Here is a 19,595-nt window from a genome sequence, read left to right on the forward strand (position 1 = left end):
ACAACGTTTGCAATAGAATCGATACACATAAAAATGGCCGCCGCTCTGAGCATCCTGCTACGTTGATTTGAATGGCAATGTCCGTTCTAGACCTATTCTCCTTCTATAGATATAGTGCTCTAGTTTTTGGATTTAGGAGAGTTGATCTTGTTATTTTTGGACTGTCTTAGACCATAGGAATAACATCTATGAATTATGAAAATGGGCCTATTTCCTCTTTATGATTGTTCTTGAACTTTTTCGTACACTGTGGGTGCTGAGGATGAAGCTAGAGGCAAAGGGAATTCATGACAGCCTTTGAGGAAAATACTGCATTTGCAACAAATAACACTTCAATTTTAAGGTTTTGTTTGCAGTTTCTCAATATTGATCTCATATATTTCATATTCAGACTGAGTAAGTGGAGAGTTCTAAGGCTGATACGATGCGTTTGAAAACAAAACAAAAAAGCACGACATGCTCATATTCAAATGTGAATACTTCAGTGAATGTTGACGATAAGCATTCAGACGTGCAACTCCCCGACCTGAAAGAGTGTCAGCTCAGGTCAATAAACTTCTGCTTCCCTCTTTACTGCAAACTACAGAGCTTGTTCCAGTCCGACAGATTGCCGCAATGCTCCAATAAGAGTCAACTGAACTCCAAACACAAACGATTGACGAACATAAATCCAGTATTCATAGTCATTTGGAGGTACATTAGGAATTATTCAAGATTGATAGTGTTGGTTTTCAGGTCTAAAGAGAAATTAGAGTCATTAGTTGTCATGTTTGGGTGCTTCGACAGTGTTGAGTGCTTTTCTCATTGTATGCAGCACTGTGTGCAAATATCAATAAGGGGTTATACATGTGTAGAGCCTGAGAAGACATCATCGGACATTTCTGTGCACATACAACATCGAAAGCATCTCCGCAATGCCAGAATGAGGGGATCCGGCCGGCCTGTTATACCGTTATTACCATCAGAAGCAGACTTGGGACCAGGAGGTCACACATTTGAATTAATGGAGTCCCTGGGGACACCCGGGCCAGGAAGATAAAATCAACACTCTGCTTTCCTCCACCAGTTATGCAAGTTATTTTGAAAGAAGCGCTTCACTCCCAGCGGCTCTGGCTACGTTGTCTTAGGTTAATAATGTCACGATATTCATAAAATGTCAACTTTGCATAAAAAATGTCATAATTGACCAAATGACAGTCATAAAGATTCATAAATACTCCTTCATGTTCTCGACTGTATCATGTCATTCTTATGCAAATACAATGTCACTAAATATGCTTACATGTGTCCCCATAATTTATCATAATACTACGCTGGAGTCACAAAATAACTGCCAAATTCGAGTTCTCAATGATTAGTGTAGAAGATTTAAAGTGTCAAAATGAAAACAAGTGTAACAAAGACATGAAGTGAAATACTAATTGTATTACATTGTTTTATGCATTTCCTTTTCATGATTGCATCTACTGTGTCATGATTAAATGAAATCACATGGAACCTTTTGTCTTTAACAACCGAATTAATTATTTTTCATCATGACGTGAGAAGTTTTCCTTTCGGAGACTGAGACGCATGGTCCATGCCGAATGGAAAAAACAATCATCTGTCCACTATTATTGACGGTATATTCAGTTAGATTTGGGATCGACTGTCTGACTCTTCAAGCATGTGTACAAACAGACAGAGGGATCTTCTTGGCACATGTGTTGACAGCTAATTAGCATGAGTTAGCTTACAGTAAACACACAGTAAATGCAGAAATAAAAAGAAAATACATATCACAATGTGTATTGTATTTCCCTTTATTTCTTTTTGAAATTTGTTTTAATTTAGGCCTTTTAAATCTTCTTTGGATTAGATTGTTCAGACGAGGGATCATTTAAGGGATAACACTGTCGTTAACCTTACATTTCTGCATCTATTTTGTTGTTTTGTGGAGTATTTCTCTCTCTGATAACTGGCCAAATGTGGTCAATGTTAGGCTGCAATATGTCCAGCCAATGTCGGATCCCGGTGACAATCCCTCACAATAACAGAGACAGAACAGCATGTGAAGCAGCCGCATTCTGCATGTCGAGTCCGGAGAAAAACTCACACGCTGTGGTTGCGGTCACTGCCTTCACATAGCACAAAGCAATCATTTCCTGACCACCAAACACGTTTTCTAACGGTGGATACTGCTTTGATATTACACTTCACAGCAGACAGATAAAGTGTTACTGGTCCTGGTAGGGATTTAACATCTAAGCCAGCGAATGATTAAAAGACCCAGGTCGGCAACTCCACAGAATAACACACCTGGCGAGTTATTACAGCTGGAGGTCCCGGTCTTACCACTGCAGGATGAACACGAAATAACCAACAACTGCAGTCTGGGTCAATCCTTCATCGACACACTGGTTTGTGTGCTTGAAACAAACATTAAACACGGGATTAAAGATGAATACATTATTTAAATTGGAAACTGAGCCCTCAAATCGACTCCCTTCATCAAGAGGACACATTACATTCCTATAAATGAACACAATCAGTGCTCCGTGCTAAAGTTCAAAAAGGAGTGATGAATCCCAGCACTCACACTACAGTAATAAGACACAAATGCAGATAATGTGCTTGTATGGGTGTGTGTGGAATATCGTGCTTCCAGTGCTAAACACACAAACTCATTGGTCTAAACTGCATATTAGTTGCTCAGGCACTTGTTTTAAGTCCTAAAAAAAACAGAATACGTTTGATGGACAGGTCGCATCATTTCATTCTGCTGATTATATCCCAGCATTACAGGACCCTTCATTTGCTACGTGTCTCTCAACTCCACAGTGCAGGCCACTTTGAGCCTCCACTGGGAATTGAGCTCTATTGCTTTGATCTCAAAGATTGGACGTCATTTACTTTATGACAGATAAAAAAGGCTTTGTGCGCGCTTGTGGTTGAGTCGAGCATCTCCGTGTCAGAAGCTGGACTCGGGAACCGTCCTTTTGCGTCCCAGCGAGGTCGTGCTGTAACGGGTCCTCTGCAGGGTGCCGTACGACGGCTTGTCTGTCGTCGGGCTGCGTGACGGTGCCGGGGCCGGAGGCATCCCGTTGCGATGCAGAGACGCTGTCCTGCGCATGCTCTGCTCCGCTTTGGTGGGGATGTTGGAGGAGCTCTGGGAGCGCTTGATGGCCGCCGTGGTTCGTCCCATCTTCCCGTTTGCCAGCTCATCGCCCAGGTGGCCCAGGCCGTTAGACGTGTCTCTTTCCACCCTAGTTCCCCCTCCCTCGGCTCCGTTGGACAACGACAGCCTTGATGGGGTCCTTCTGCCTCCTTCCTCACCTCCTCCTCTCCCTGACTCACCTTCCTTGGACTTCCTCGAGTCCTTATCCTTCTTCAGGAAGTTACCTTTCAAGAAGGAGAGCAGCCCTTCGTGGTTCTTGGGCGCTTCTCCTTTCTTGGTCTTAGAGTTTCCTTCATTTGCACCGTGGTGTTCCCTATCAGCCCTGTCCTCTTTTTGTCTTCTCAGGGTCCCATCGTGAAGGCTAGGAGTGCTGCAGCTGGGCTGAACTCCAGCACTGGAACTCCTCTTTGTCTCAGTAGTGTCCTGGGAGGCTTTGGAGGAGGTTTGTCTCGTGGCATCCTTCCTCCTGGTCAGGGTGTTACTACCAGAGCTACTGCTCATCTCATCTCTTGTCTGGCTCTCCTTCCTGCGTCTTAAGCTGGCTGTCTTATCTGATGCCTTCCTCTGTCCCTCCGGGACCTGCGGAGACTCAGGCGGCAGCTCCTCTCCTGCCTTATTGATACAACTTAAGCTCCCAACGCTGGCAGATCGGACATTGGTTGAAGCCCGGCCCTCGGCAGCTTCCGTTCTCCTGCGCGGTTTGCTCATCAATGACGCTATTGGATCCTTTGTGCACCGGGGCCGCCGGCCGGATTCCAAGTACTGTACCAGCTCCACAGGGCCCGGATCTTGGACAGACGGGGGCTCTGGGTCAGGTTTCCGTCTGTCCTTTGAACCAAAGGACCAGCGCAGGGCAAACACTTTGCTCAGGTTGTCCTTGGTCTTGCTGGGGGCTCTCATGCTCACGCTGCGTCCCTGAAGACCCCTGATAAAGGGCCTGCTCTCAAAACCCCCTGACAATGATATAGAGAGGAACATGTTTTAGCTTTTACACTTAAATGCGACACCTTTACACAGCATTAATCTTGAAATAAGCAACTAATGACACACTAAACTGAGTGTGGCCCCTTACCTCTTTCCTGTTTAGAACCATTTTCAAGGAAGACCGGAGACTCAGGCGAGTCAGGTAAGGAAGATGGGCAGGTGGTGGAGGATCGAGAGACCAGGCTGCCTCTCTTGCTATCCCCTGTCAGCCGGAGGAGCCAGTGGTCTGACATTGATGAACTTGTGGATCCTGTGAGACACAGAGGGAAGCGAGGGATCAGAGGAGGAATACAAAGCATGAAAGAGTACTCAACTAATGAGGCATTGAACTCCTAAAACACTGGCGGACTCATTTTAAAACAAAGACCTTCAAACTAACTTTGATGTGTAAAATCGATGGAGTTTGTCTTTCTTCAAAAACTGAAAGTTCAGATGTAATCAAAGTTAAATGAAGTTTGTAAAAACACAGGTACTTACCAGTTCCATTACACCAGCAGAAGCGGTGGAGTAGTTATTAAAATCCTTTACGTAAATAAATGCTACAACACTTTTTAATACACTAGAGGACATTTTTGTATCAAATACGTATCCACCATCACACTTTGCAGCATAATTGTGTTGCAAGCATAGACTTTATGAGTCATGATTTAAAGCTTCAGTGCACTTCACATTTCGCCTTTAATATTTTACACCTACAGAGATACATGGATTGTACACAGCGGAAGTGGACACAGATGAAGATACACACTCTAGAGTGCTTGTCCTTTTGAAAGTGGACAAGCCGAACAACGGAAAGTACATCATGTCGACAAAATGTGTGTAATGTCAAATTATGGCCTGTACATTTTCCATTTCGGACAAGTAAATCAGGCTGTCGGGCAAGCAAAATATTTTGGCTACTTGCCCGAAAGGCAAAAAGCTAATGTGGCACTCTGAGATTTAAAAAAAAAAAAAAATGAAAAGTGCATTACAGATAAAATACATTGTTATTATTATTATGTCAAGCCCTGATTGTGGATTCCAAGAGTGAGTGTCTGCATCTTTCACAAAACTCCCCGAACTAGGTAATTGCAAATTCAGTTTGTGTTTAAACCAGCATGCTGTGACTGAACCAGTATCATAGCAACTCACAAAGGAGGTAATTCAGTCATTGCAAAGACGGCACTGACTGTTGACAATGAGATATGTCCAGTGCTGTATCTATATGCTGGGGAGCTGGCAAAGAAAAGGCTTTAGTCGGCATCTATTATTTCCCTTTGCATAGAACAAAAAAGTGGGTATTTACCATGAAGGAGGAAACAGAAAGCAAGATGTTTGACAGCTTCTGGTGCATTTTCCAGTTGCAATGTTTGCAGTTCAATTTGAATGATGGATGGTTCTTTTTATTTTTTACTCTGAATAATTGTATCTGTGAAATATGACAACAGTTCAGTCAGACAATTTGTGTTTGAAATGTTTAATAAAATGCAGTATACAGTTTAAGCTTGGCCATTCAGCTCCTCGACTATGAGGCGATTATACTCTGTAGTGAAGTGGTTAGCAAACTCAGGCACGCATACCGCCATTGGCACGACGATATTGCTGATGAATAAGATTGGTGGAAGGCTGGTAGGGTTAATGGTTTCAACTCAGCTGTGGATGATTCCAGAAGGTTAATATATAATTACAATGTTCTGATTATGGAAGACAAACGTTTTTTGATGCAAGAATATCATCATGAAAAGAGAAAGACCAAAAAGTCTCAGCAGTAATCATTTTGGGACCTTGGCAAGATCTATTTTTGAGTGTTTCGGGGATATTGAGTTTTTGTGTTTTTTAAGGTTAAATCAGAGAAAATGAGATCACGCTGAGGATCAAAGGAGCGATATCTGATTGTATATTCACCGCACCTTAGAAGGCCATTAGCAGAGTTGCTTCAAGCATTAGCGCATTTGTTTTGTGAAAAACAACCTTGCCTTTACCATGACACCAACTTGTGCACCAGTGACAAAGTGGGAGGCAGTCTTTTATCAATGCCAAGATGCAACTTTTTAACATAGGATGCTTACAGCCTGAATGAAAGGATTCCCAAGATGGCTCTGAGATGGTTGACAGCGAATGTGGAACTCCCTGCTAGCATGGCTTTGATCATTTGCATTTGAAGATTGTGGGATTAAAATTAAATTACAAGAAATGCACAAACTACAGAGACATCTCCTGGCAATGGACTAAAGAGGAGGTTGGCGCAAAAGGAAGAGAAGACATACCAAGCTGAACGGTACATATTTAAATTGTGCTTTCGGCTAAACCAAAAATGGAGTGCAAAAGATCCTGCAGGGGCTTGGACGAGCTAAATCGAGAGTCATCTGATTGAACGGAGGGCATGGCATGCTGCAGGGTTTGGCCTGAGGATGAATATTTTTGAACTTCTGATATTTAAAGCGAGAGAGAGCCTCAGTTACACACATTTCATGACCAGGAATGAATGTAGTTTGGATAATGAAGTTATTTGGAAAGCATGTCCACGGTAAACGTCGCATGGGACATTTATGTTCACGGGAATGGATCAGACAGACGAACGGAAGGACCTGTTGGAGTGTATAGATGCCAGTATCAGCAATCTCTTGCAACTTATTCCTATTTAATCATTATGTCTTTAAGCATGTTATACTATGCCAGTCAAAATCAGTTGTGATTTCATTGTTATATTATTGTACTTGGGCTACACATCTTCTATAGTAAGCCCATAATACTCAAATAATATTGTGAGTGAAACATTATAGGTTTAAGGGGGTGTGTTTGTATATTTACCCATAGTATCAATACTTAAAGTGCTTACATGTGTTATTCGTAGCCTATTGTATCGCTCTATGATATATTACAGGATGCTTACAGCCTGCAATTGGCACCAGTCAGACAGGCAGGAATACATGCAGAGCTGAGGCGTGTGTGCTATCAATTCAGGTTTTAGGAGCAGTGTGCCAGTCAGGAGGCTTGTACATATAATGCAACAGGATGAAGAGAAAAATACTGAATCAAAGACACTCGTAGATATTGGGTGTGAGGATCCTCTCAATAAAAAGTCAAGGTTTTTGACTTAAAACTATGCAACTGTTGACCATTTTGGACTATTACTTTTACTATAGATAACGCCCAAAAACCTGTCATACTAAATTTGCTAAATCATTATTTTCACATATTACAGCCTTCGTCTGAACAATTAATTGTTCTGGAAATGTTTACAGTGTAAAATCATATATTTATCCACAAATTAAAAAGAAGTTGTGACGAACAGTTCACATATTATTTTAGAAAAACAACACGAACATTGTGATGTTAAATTACAGCACCCTCGTTCTCATCCCTTTCGTAGTGCCGAGCCGTGAGTCGGCTCGTTCAGATGCTCTCCACACTGAACTGAACAAAAATCAACAACAAATAAATGTCTAAAAGATGCAGGACAAAAGGGAGTCTGTGTAGAGAATCCAGCATAATGCTTCTCACAAAGTGCCAAAAATGTGAATTTAGCAGATAAGTAAAAGCTTGAACACTATTTCACACCAAAAAGATGCCATTGCAAGGGGAGGAGTGGCATGATATTGAAAGCATCTGTTATGTCTGCGCCAAGCCACACACCAAACCCTGCGGACGTAATCGTCTGCACATCATCATCTACAGAAGCGTAGAACAGGGAGAAAGGCTTTCGAGGAACAAAGCAATTGACACTTGTGATGAGCGGAGAGAATCTTTCCTGGTAGCGACACCTATGGGCTTACTCTGAAGTTGTTAAAAGGGTATTTTGACAACAGACATTTAATTTATATGAACCTCTTTTAAAAAAAAGCCTCCTGGGACACACAGAGCATAGGCGGCTGTCTCCAAACCAACTGAAACCCTGTGGGAAAAAGGTACTTGTCGCCTTGGAGAGTAGTTTACATAATTTAACAATGGATATGTTGGTGTTATTTCGACGTGCACAGACCTTGCAGAGCAGTTGTTAGACAGAGGGAGGTTGTGTGGGAGAAGGAACTGCAGATGGAGCAGACTATGGTTTTATGCCTGGTAGAATGTCTTCTGATTAGGGGCAGGTCAACTAGAGAACAATCTATTCTCTGATTTCATTTTTTTTTTTTTTTTTTGACAAGCTGGAATCTCTATCTTTGAGAACTATGGTTGAATCCCCATAACCCACAAGTCTTTGGTCAGCAGATTTGGAACTGCATGACAAAACCTTCCCCAAATTTACGTTATGGCTTGCCAAAATGAGAGCAAAGTATTTTCTGGAGATGCACTCAGCTGTGTCGTCATGCGTTCCCCCTACCGGCCGGGGGCCGGTTCAAAGGAGTGAGGATAACTGCCCACCCAGAATATTATGCAGTTTGCTGCAGCAGATTTTGAGAGTAGCCTTGGACAGACACGGAGGTGCACACTAACTCACCAACGCACGCAACTCATAGCATTATTCTCCTGGCGGAGATAATAATAAGTCTGTAAGATGTTGCTGACATGACTGGTGCGTGTAAAAACAAAAATGAAAGTTGAATCAGCTGAATGTTAGAAGGTTTAATCATAATCTGTCAGACAGCTCTCTCCACTGCAACTCTCAGATGCTAAAGGAATATATGAGCAGCGTGTGTTGTGTAGACATGAATCTTTGTCATTGTTTTGAATCAATTAATTCCTGTTCGCTAGTCACTTGACATCATACCTCTGACGGAGCAACTGGCCGACCATGGAGGAATGACGTTGCGCCTCTGGTAGAAAAGGATGTAGGCTCCTCTGGTACACACTTCCTCCTCTGGCACCAAGTCCACGCTGCTGTCGTCGTAGCTATACCACAGTCCGTCCACTGAGTTCCGACAGTAAGCTGGACAAGAAAACAACAGCAGTATTTGTCAAACGCAATTATGAGAAAGTGCTCACATCAAGTGACGCAAAACTTCAAATCTGCTGCGTGGAGGAATAGGCCAAAGTGGTTTTCATGGGATTTGATGATGCCAGCCTTATTCCTTCAATTTGAGCAACACGTCATAAATGAGAAAACTTAATCTGCTTTACATAAACACAGTGCAATGAAAGTGGTCCAAACTTGTCATAAAGAGGTTTCGATACGTATCACATAAAACCAATGCAGCTATATTGCATGTATACCACCCACACAACTCAAAGGTGAGATTTCAGCCACGCCATAAAAAACCCAGAGACAGGAGGCAACTGTCACGCAAGCCATCATGGAGACGACTGCTTTATTTTCCTCATCTCCTGTTGTCTCCAATTCTCCTGCATATTAGCCTTCGAGCTGTGGGTCTTCACAAACCATCCCCGGCAATTACCGACCTGCCTTTGCCTCACCTGTGTGGAATAACTCTGCCTCAGAATGTGTCAGGAAGAGGTTTTATTTTCATTCTATTCACTCATTCAGGAACTAATGAGGAATAAACTGCTGGTGAGCCGTCAAGATACCAGAAATATAATATAGGCGATACCAATACCAGTGAAATTCCACAAATCTCAATATCTAATACGATACCACGATAAAAAAGTAAAACAAAACATAAATCCCATGCGCTTCAGTATACACGCCTTTCTTACCGTTTGCATACTGGTTTCTTGCAAATGTGTTGTTAATCTCAGATAATCTGCCTCGAGTTTCTCGCCAAAAACGAAATTTTACAAATGAAATGTAAAACACATCATGACGATGTAATAATTAACCTTTTTCTTTCTTAAAAGGTAAATTAACTTCCCAGTACGAACACTTGAATTGTTTACACTGGCTCAATGAGCTCTCATGGTAGGGGGTGATTCACACTTTCTTTTTATTGCCTGTTTTATACTGATTTTGATTGCCTGCTGAATCCTCACTCACTACTCTTAACCGGCCCCTGGCTGGAGCCAATGGAACTACATAAAGAGCTGAGTGCAAGCCTGAAGTTAACATGAATAACGTATCATTTTACCCAATTCCATACCAGTATAATGTCCACCGTGCATTCCTCCATGGTGGTTACACACAGCGTAGAGGTCGTACAGATAGTCGTGGGGGAGGATCATGTCGGCAGGTTGGTGATGTTGGCCTGACGGCTGCTTCCAGGGCGGTGGCCAGCCCCCTAAGTTCAGGTTCCTCATGCTCTGACTCCTCTTCACCACATGGGGGGCCATGTCCAAACCAGTCAGGGGGAAGCGCACCACGGTCGACAGCTTGTTCCTCCGCTCGCCGACCTGTTTCAACATTTTTTCATGAATATACAGTACACATCTGTGCAGGCATGACAAATAACACACATTGTCTTATGAGGAGTGGATCGAACAGAAATCAACTGATTGAGCAGCTTTGAAATTAATGTTGCAACAAATAAATAAAATTGAAATAATATCACATCCAAGACTAATCACAAGGGGAAGAAAGCTGTCTCTAAAGAATGAAACCTTCAAGCATGTTCATGTACTTTTGACCACAACCCTATCAGTGATGTTGCAGGAGGATTTTAGCATTAAAAAAACATCAGCTTGTGAATTTCTGTATCACAATTGTTATTTTCTTGTTCTGTTGTGCGGATTTGCTGGCTGCTGGATAAGTCTCCTGTGCAGAGCTGGTCCTCGGCACAGAGTCCAACAGAGCGATTAACTGAATTCTAATGCAGAGGCCGAGACAAATCACATCGGTCAGAGGATGGGAATCACGGCGTGGAATGGGAGCTTCGCAAGGAAGTGCCTGATGGCCATGGCTGGAGTTTGACGCAGGGTGCCAGGCTGAAGCTCAGCGTGCAACATGGTGCCAGCTGCTTGTCAGAAAATTGTAGATATCCATGTCTGCTGTCCTGATGATCCCCTGGGCCTGGAGTTCTTAAACCTTATTGACCTTATTCTGTGTGATCTATAGGGCGCTTCCGCATTCAGTCATTTTGTATTCTTACTTCCGTTTCAAAGCGCAAGTGCAATTACTTTGCTTAAACACAAATTTAAGATTTAAAAAGCTGTTATTAGGTTTTCATCATTTTTCATTTCATGAAAGTAACTATTTAGATTCCCAATCCGTGATCACTTTATCCAAATGACCTACGCATGTGCGACTGCTCAACACTCTCCCGTTCGCCAAGTGGACTTTTGAGACTTCGGAGGCGGGGATGGAATAGACGGTGGTTTTTTACAATAATTAAATTCCATACCTTTACAACATTTGCTGAAGCAAAATGCGAATAAGACAGAGATATTGATCATAAGTCAAGACAGCGCAATCACCAAAATATCAAAAAGTCTTTGCTCTCTGTCCCAATCAATAACTCAGCACTGCAGAAAGTCATTTTCGATCAAAACCTCATCTTAGACAAACATGTTATGTCAATTGTTTAATCCTGCTTTTCAATCCTACATTTCAAGGATTAGACAATTTCTCCCAAAAATCATTAATATTTGATGACACCTGCCTCACATGTTGCAGGTTTTAAGGACAGTTATGACAGACGGAACAGGCGTTTCTCATTTCTGTTGTGACGTTGCTGGCGGCGATTACAGTCCTACTTCTACATAAATAACTTCATGTAAATACATAAACAGTGGTGTAAAGCGCTGCAATTGTCGCCTAATCTGCTGATTCTTTTTTTATTTGGGCATATAATAGTTCATATTTTGAACATACTCTAAATGCTTTCATCCATATTTTTATGACACCTTCAATCATGTGTTTCTACGTATAACTGTTCGTCGCAATATTCAAGAGTAAATCACTATATTATTGAGAAGCCCTAATGAGCAGTGATACTCATTAGAATGGTCATTAGTTTAAAAAAAGTGAAGGTATGCATTATTTCATATAATAACCTGCTCGCAGATAAAAGACTCTTCTACATCGGGTACATTTACATCCCAGACCAGTGATGTTCATTAATGTCACTTTATAACTACATTCAGAAATGAAGCGCTCACCCAGTCTTCATTTCCTCACTTCCATCTCTTACAGCCGCCACTCATATCATACAAATAAAAAAAAAAGTGTTATTCATCACTTACATTACTTTCTCAGTCCAAGAACTTAACGAAGCGATGGCTCCTCCGCTACAAAACACATCACGAGCGCAAGTTACGCTCTAATTGAAACCGCCGAGTGTTGATTTGTTTCCAAACTCTGCGGCAGCATCATCCCCGGTGACTCACTCTCGTTTAATAAATGATGGTTTGGAATTTGTTTTCCACTCTGGGTTTCATCAGACCGTTCTCCAGTGTAAATATGCCTTTTACGCATTTGTATTCTCACCGCATTAGCCCGTCTCACCCTGAGCTGGTTTCAGTCTGCTGAGTCGGACGAGAAGAGCAGACTTCCTTGAATGAGTCCCTCGAGCATGCGTTGTCCACCAGGACTCGTCGCAAGGACGTCAACATCAACGTCAACATCAACGTGCTTTCCTCACTCAGACATGTCTAAATGCCTAATTACTTACAACACCTGCTTAGAATTAGTGTGCAATGCGTTTCCTGTCCTCCGATTCGGAAAGAGGGGTAACGTGCTGAAGTAAACCTTCAGTTATTTCACCTCAGCAGTCTGGCAAAATCTGTTTCCCACCAAATTTGATGCCAGAACTTGCCAATCCAGTGGCTGAGTCTGTGTTTTTCCAATAGAGTCTGAAGACCAAAAACAGCACTTTCTTTCACATCAGTGAATGAAGGGCTTATTTTTCGACTTATTCGACTTAAGGGCTTATTTTCAAGTGCCCTTCTCATAAGCAGTGACGCCGTGTGTATGTAGTATCTGTATACCGTGCAACACCAAAGAACCGGTGACCTGTCTGGAGGAAGCAGCACAGCTGGATGTATTTTATGTGTGTGGGAAGCTGCAGTGGCTGTCGTGCTGCTGGTAATTACTGAGTAGTACCATTGTGTGGCAAGAGATCTCTCTCCCCAAAGACGAACAACCAGCAGAATGTTTCACTCAGCTTTTGTTGTGTACAAGTGCATTTAGAAAAAGCTCTAACTGACATGGTGGATGTGTAGGATTGAGCCCTAGCTTATTTCCCCAGCTGACCCGTCCTCAATAATGCATGGTATTCAGGGACATTCGGGGGGGGGGGGGTCGGTTCCCATTTTTTTTAAAAGGAGGGCGGACCAGATGGTGTGTTTCGATGATTGAGAAATACCATTTTGTTTCCAACCGTGCTGGCAAGAGGACTGTCTGTCCTTTTATTTTGCTCAGCACTTATCTCACCCCTCACTTATAACTTCTCAAACTGTCAGAGACCGAATCCTCATTGACCGCAGCATATTTGATGCAATCACTAAGAGAGCCTTTTTTCTTCAATACGAGCCATTGAATTGATTCAGCTGTTGATCGTTTTGTTACTTTCACTCCTCACAGAAAGGAAAGAGCACAACAAAACACAACTATACAGAAAGTGCAGGACATTTCAAAGGTTTCACTTCTCTTGAAGCTGCTTTTACAAAATAAGCTTGTGAACACAACATGGACTTATCATTAACTTGTAAAGTTCTCAATGGAAATGAGTGAACAAATAATTGCTTTTTCAGATATATCCAGCAAACCTGGAACAAAAACCCCTCATGGCATTGATTTGGAATCGTTTTTTTGGCCAAGTAATGAACTCACTCCTCTGTTCACCAACTAGTCGCTAAATTTGCCAGTTTGGTGCAAAGTGTAAAACGCTCCGTAGAGCTGAGGGCCACTACAGGTGATAACTCTACGAGCGAGTCCTTTCACATCACAGTAGTCAGTTGATCAATTGTCAATTGAAAAATATCGACTTGTGCAGCTTTTCAGAGGTAAATGATTCGATGCACGTTCGACCAGAGTGCCTGTTTTCACCGGAGACCACTTTTACGGCACACGTACCTGTCGGAAGCGCTTGAGGTGGAGGATGAGTATGTCAGGGAGAGTCCACAGGCTCATCTTCACCATGCCCTGCTGAAGCTCCTTACAGTGCGGACACTTCCAGGCGTCATCTGGGGCAAGCTGGAATCAGCCGAAGAACCAATTACGTGGTCAAAGAAATCAATTTCTTAACAGAAATGTAACATTTATTGATGTTTGTGGTTAGTAACTCCGATCACTCACACTTCTCTTCTGCTCCTCTATTTCAGAAATTGCAGATTCTTACCATTTATGACATAAATATTTCACAAACTTGTGTTTTCATTTATAAGATACTTTCAGGTGAAGGGAATATTCCTGATCATTTCAAGACCTACTATAAATTCAATTCACAGGTTCACTCTTACTCAACTCGTCAATCTTCACATCTTCATCCTCCTACGTTACTGACGAGCAGAGGTACATTTTCAATAAGATTTAGGGGAACCAAACTATGGAATGATTTTTCCCACCTCACAAAAGAATGTCCTTCTGTAAAATGTTTCAAAAGATGCCTAAAAGAACATCGAATTGCTGTTTTGTAACAGTTTGTTTATGTATTAGTTTTCATGTCTTTCTTGTTTTAGCTGTTATATTACACATGCACACACACACGCTCACTCACACTCGACACAATTACATTATTATTATAATTGTTTTCCTTTTCTTTCTTTCTTTGTTTTGTTGTAATGTCTTATGCATATTTTATTTTTTCTTTGTCATTTTGTAAAATTTTATTATTATATAGGTGGAGGCTTCAAATAAGCCAAGTTGGCTTTCTGTCTCTTCCTGCACTGTGATTCATTTATTTCTGTTATGTTTGATTATTTTAAATTTTGTTGTTTGAATTGTGCAAAATAAATAACTAACTCTATTTCGTCATGTAATTCGGGGTTCTTGCGTTATGGTTTTAAAGCCTGGGGACTGAGGACTCAAGTGGGGATCTGACTCAGGTGAAATGCTTCTAGCCTACTTTTCTTCACACTGCTCAGAGGTTGACTTCACTGAAACGATTCTGTCAAAATGAATAACCATCCCAGTCATGACTAAAGCCATCGGTTATAGCAAAATCCTGCATTTAGCATTAGGCAGCTTAATGGACCCATTTCCCCCCTTTTAAAGCTCCATGCTCCTCTCGTCTTAAAACGTTGCTTCATGACATGAGGTCAGGAAATTGAATTCCCTCGCCTCGCGTTGCTGCGTCCTTTCACAAAACCTAATTGGTGCGTGGGCGTTGACGGTGCTTTCCGTCAGCAGCAAAGTGCTGATTTGGTGCGCTGCGAGTTTCAGCGGGCAGCGGAGTCGCTTCCTGCAACTCTGCCACCATAAATCACTGAAATTAATCGGCTACTTGCTCCATTAAATAGCACCGGGAACTGGCTAATGGCATTTTTTTCATTTTTTTAGATGGAACAGAAAAGCATGAAACAAAATCCTATGATTGGTTGACACTTCACGCTATATCATGAAATATATCGCTCTCAATATATGAAGTGAGCTGTATCGTGATAAAAGATTTTGGCCACATTGGACAGCCCTAGAACGCCTCGGGGTCCCCGAGGATGAGCTGGAAAACGTTGCTGTGGACGGGGACGACTGGAATAACCTGCTCAGCCTGCTGCTCTGGACAACCCGGCCCCAGATAAGCGGAAGATAATGAGTAAATGGATGGATGGACTCTTTTTGGATATTTTTCACTGCAATGCAACACAAAACCAAGACAAATTCCTTCTGCAAGAAGACCTACTTGAAAATAAATGAGAACGTCAGTCGTCCACTCTTGAAACTATTATCTGCAATGTTCCATACTTTGCAGCTCTGCAGGGATTTCTGTCCATTTGTTCCCAAATTTATTTTCTTTATTCTACTCGCTGTGGCTTGATAGAATAATTCACTGCCGGTATAGGTTTGCAGGAGTTCAGGCTTGAGAAAAGCACACAGCTCACAGACGGTGTACAGATACCCAAAAGGGCACCGTCGCTAAGAACAAGAAGTGGACGTGCTACTAATAACGATGACGAACAAGATTTAAGTCACCGCTTGCTTGGAGGTCGTAATAGGAGCAATGGGATGACGTATATCTTAATATGAACGTTTTTTAATCAGGAGATCGTTGCTTTTATTTGAGAAGACTTCTACACACATTTAATATTGCACTCCAACATTGTCAGATTCCAAAACCAGACAAAACCTCTTTTTTTTTTATTTCACACAATTCTTTTCTTGTTAAAACCTTGTGCATGACAAACAACGAAATTTGGGTGCACAAATAGTGACTAATGTGGCCTTGAGCATTCAGGTCATCTCACCACAACAAACTTTTCAATTCCAAACTTCTACTTTTCAGCCCCAACTGACATTGACTCAGGCGACACCACTTAACGCAATTCATCAGATTCTCCGTCGCTCCCTCTGGAGCAACAAAAAGAGCTTTATGCTACATAATCAGAGGTACAGTCCTAGACCTGTAAACAGAGTTTAAGGTGAAATATTGGTGGAAGTTCCCCTTTGAATGCAGCATTCAGTTACAGCTTTACTGCTGCATTAATGGCTGTTTTGTTTGTTTTTAATGAAGCGCCGCTGCGCCTTTATTTTACAACTTATATAACAACCACCACCAAAAGACGATTCGTGATTGAGAAGAGAGTGAATTTAGAATTTCCTCAGCACACGAGGCCACTCCAAGACCGACAGGTGGCTGGGTTCTACCATGTGTGAACAACAACTTTAGTTTTTTTCCTCCAGAGCTGTGCTGTCCTCAGTCTCACCTGTTCTTCTTTGGTATACAGCTGGAAGCAGTCGTCCAGCGTACAGCTGTGCTGCTGCAGGTGCTGCTGCTGCTGGCTCCTCACACTCTCCGCGTCCTTGACCACCTCCTCCTGGATGCTGCCGAAGAGACTGCAGCACACGCACAGTTTATCCTTCTCAGTCAGCTGCAGAGCAGAGCTTTGGATCGCTGCGACACTCAGGAAGACGTGCGCAGCGGCCCTGCGCTCCGCCTACGTGTTTGTTGACATCTTATCGCACTCCACCAGAAGTTAAAATGATTGTGCACACTGCTTACCATTCTTTAGTCTTGTTCTCCCACTCAATGACAACCTTCACGTGAGGAGGTCCCCCGGGGCCGCAGAACTTCAGAGCTCTACGGTACAGCAAGAGACAAACTTGAAATACACATCGTATGAACATCGGCTGAGCTCCAGACATTTCGGAAATGAAAAAAAGTACAATGGAACAGCACATAAAGAAATGATGCCAAATTGATTGTAGAATAATGCAAACACACACACCTGTAGATGTAAACAAAACAAGCTAGCAAGCACATCAGCTTCAGCAGCTGCACCAAGCTAATTCAATTAAATGTATTCAACTGTTGGGAAGAAATCAAGCAGAACGTTCCTGCTTGTGAACTCGGAGACACACTAACAGACACACACACACACACACACACACCCCTATTGGATGACGAGTCGAATCTGGAAGATCTCATTTCCTAGCTCTTTTATGGAGATCTGACCTTCAGTGCAGCTCAGTAGAACAGCAGCAGCCATTCATACCAAGCCCCTCAGCTGTATGCTCTTTATCACATAAAGGAAATAAAGGCACCAATCATCATACTCCGTTCCCTGTAATCCTCTTAAGGTCCATTTGCTTCTGAAAGAAACTGCAGCTTTTTGTCTAATGCACTAGAACACCTGTCCGCCGTGTGTTCTGAACATGCAGTCATCTCCATGACACTTTTGAAGGCAGGGTTAGTTTTCAGCTTTACCACATGTTTCAGATACTTTTGTTGAAACTCCCATTACATGCTGACAGCAAGTAATGCATCAAATGTTCTGACGAATAAAGTGCGACTGTCACAGGACTGTAATAAGTCAAATCATTTCATTTGTATATATAGAACAGAAAGTTGTTTGTGTGAGTGTGTGTGTGTGTGTGTGTGTGTGAGAGAGTGTCTGACCTGTCAACCGCCGGGTGGTACAGTGGCCTGCTGTCCTGTGGGGCCAGGTAGCTGTAGGCGGCCGATCCTCCCACTACTCTGATCTTAAACAGCACACCAGCATTCTGCAGGGAGAGGAACACACTTTGGTACATCTGTGTCCTTTCCTGCTCAAGCAGCAGGTTGATGAACGGTGGTGTGTAGTGGGGTGTGACTCAATGATTATCAACGGATGAAGGAATATATTTGACTTCAGTTTGTTTGATAGAATAACTCGCCCATAAAATGACCATTTCTACGTCAATTTTGTTCCGTGTGTTTTCAATGACTGGAAAAGAGGTCAACTGTTTTCCAGCTCTGCCATCACTGTAATTATAACGGGGTTTCTCTGAGGACAGACAAAGGTGACCGCTACCAGTATCGATAACCGCCGACATTCTGTAACATAGCGTCGCTCTGAAGTGCGTAACTTGAAGTTATTTAAGATGATGAAACGTTCAGCCCTTCACTGCTTGTGTAGCGCCTCGTACGGCTTTGATCTAACCGCATATTGTCCATAACAGCATTATCTTGCATTCAGCACTAATTTGCTGCATTTCATGTAGATAGACAGGACTGTGTGTATAATATTGGTATAATTGGTATTTCAAAACCTTTTGAACAGACATAATGGACGTGAATAAGTCATTTAGACTTTCAGAGCGCTTATAAGAAACTTCTTTAGCATTTGGACAACATCTAAGTGCCGTGTAAACCAAACAACTCCCTAATTTGATGCTGACTCTGGCAGGATCCACACGCAACATCACACAACCTCCCTAATTTCTATCTATCGGTGACGCAACTGGTCTTGCCGCCTCCTTGTTCCTGGAATAGAGAAAATGCATGAAGGCAAGAGGGCTGATTATGATAGATAGATAGATGTAAACTTTATTTATCCTTAGGGGGAAATTCGTTTGTAGCAGCAACAATTTACAGAGTAAAATAAAATACAAATATCAGAATCGGGCTGCTAATGCGTTCATTCTGAGCGGACCGACGTTAGTGCGCAGAGACTGCAGACGTGCTTTCAAAGAAAGACATTAGTTGGTTGTTAGGAGCCGAAAGCAGCAAATCAAAGAGGAATAGTCTCTTTTAAGTTTGAATGGCCTGAGCGAGCATTTCAGATGGTCTATTTATCTATTGGACGATAATGAGTCATTACATTAGAGTTCGGTACACTTTTTGAGTGAGAAGATGATCCGTCATCTGCACCAGTGAGGATTCTGAGTGATTTCGGGACCCAAAACTAAACCCAGGGGTCTTCTGAGTGAGAATCTGAACATACAAAGCCTTCATATCGAGAAGTAAATGAATGCACCATCTTTAATTTGAAAGTAGCAAAGCTTTTAAATGTAGGATTGTAGGATTTGGCGGCATTTAGGGGTGAGGTTGCAGATTGCAAACGACTGAAACTTCCTCCGTGTGCAAACGTGCAGGCAAACTACAGTGGCCGGCACAACGCTCCTATCCAGAGCCAGCGTTTGGTTTGTGTGTTCTGGGCTACTGCAGAAACACGGCAACATAGCACTCCGTGAAGACGACCCGCTCCTTATGTAGTTATAAGCTAAGTTCTACGGTAACTAAAACACTATTTTCAGGTGATTATGCACTAAAGAAAACATATTTATTTGTAT

At 42.4% G+C, this 19,595-nt stretch overlaps 1 protein-coding gene across 1 annotated transcript in view; it reads right to left on the reverse strand.

Annotated features, from left to right (window-relative positions):
• Positions 1–2,942: 2,942 nt before the first annotated feature.
• usp43a (ubiquitin specific peptidase 43a) overlaps positions 2,943–19,595 on the reverse strand; it is a gene marked incomplete at its 5' end in the record, with an annotated part of 72,790 nt that continues 56,137 nt past the window's right edge. The window contains 8 exons of the mRNA XM_079277905.1: positions 2,943–4,110; positions 4,230–4,391; positions 8,829–8,987; positions 10,093–10,342; positions 13,962–14,081; positions 16,748–16,877; positions 17,044–17,121; positions 17,941–18,044. Coding sequence (XP_079134031.1) covers positions 2,951–4,110; positions 4,230–4,391; positions 8,829–8,987; positions 10,093–10,342; positions 13,962–14,081; positions 16,748–16,877; positions 17,044–17,121; positions 17,941–18,044 — 2,163 coding nt within the window. The 3' untranslated portion in view covers positions 2,943–2,950. The remainder of the gene's footprint in view (positions 4,111–4,229; positions 4,392–8,828; positions 8,988–10,092; positions 10,343–13,961; positions 14,082–16,747; positions 16,878–17,043; positions 17,122–17,940; positions 18,045–19,595) is intronic.

Source organism: Melanostigma gelatinosum (assembly GCF_949748355.1).
Source record: "Melanostigma gelatinosum genome assembly, chromosome: 11".
NCBI classification, from domain to species: domain Eukaryota; kingdom Metazoa; phylum Chordata; class Actinopteri; order Perciformes; family Zoarcidae; genus Melanostigma; species Melanostigma gelatinosum.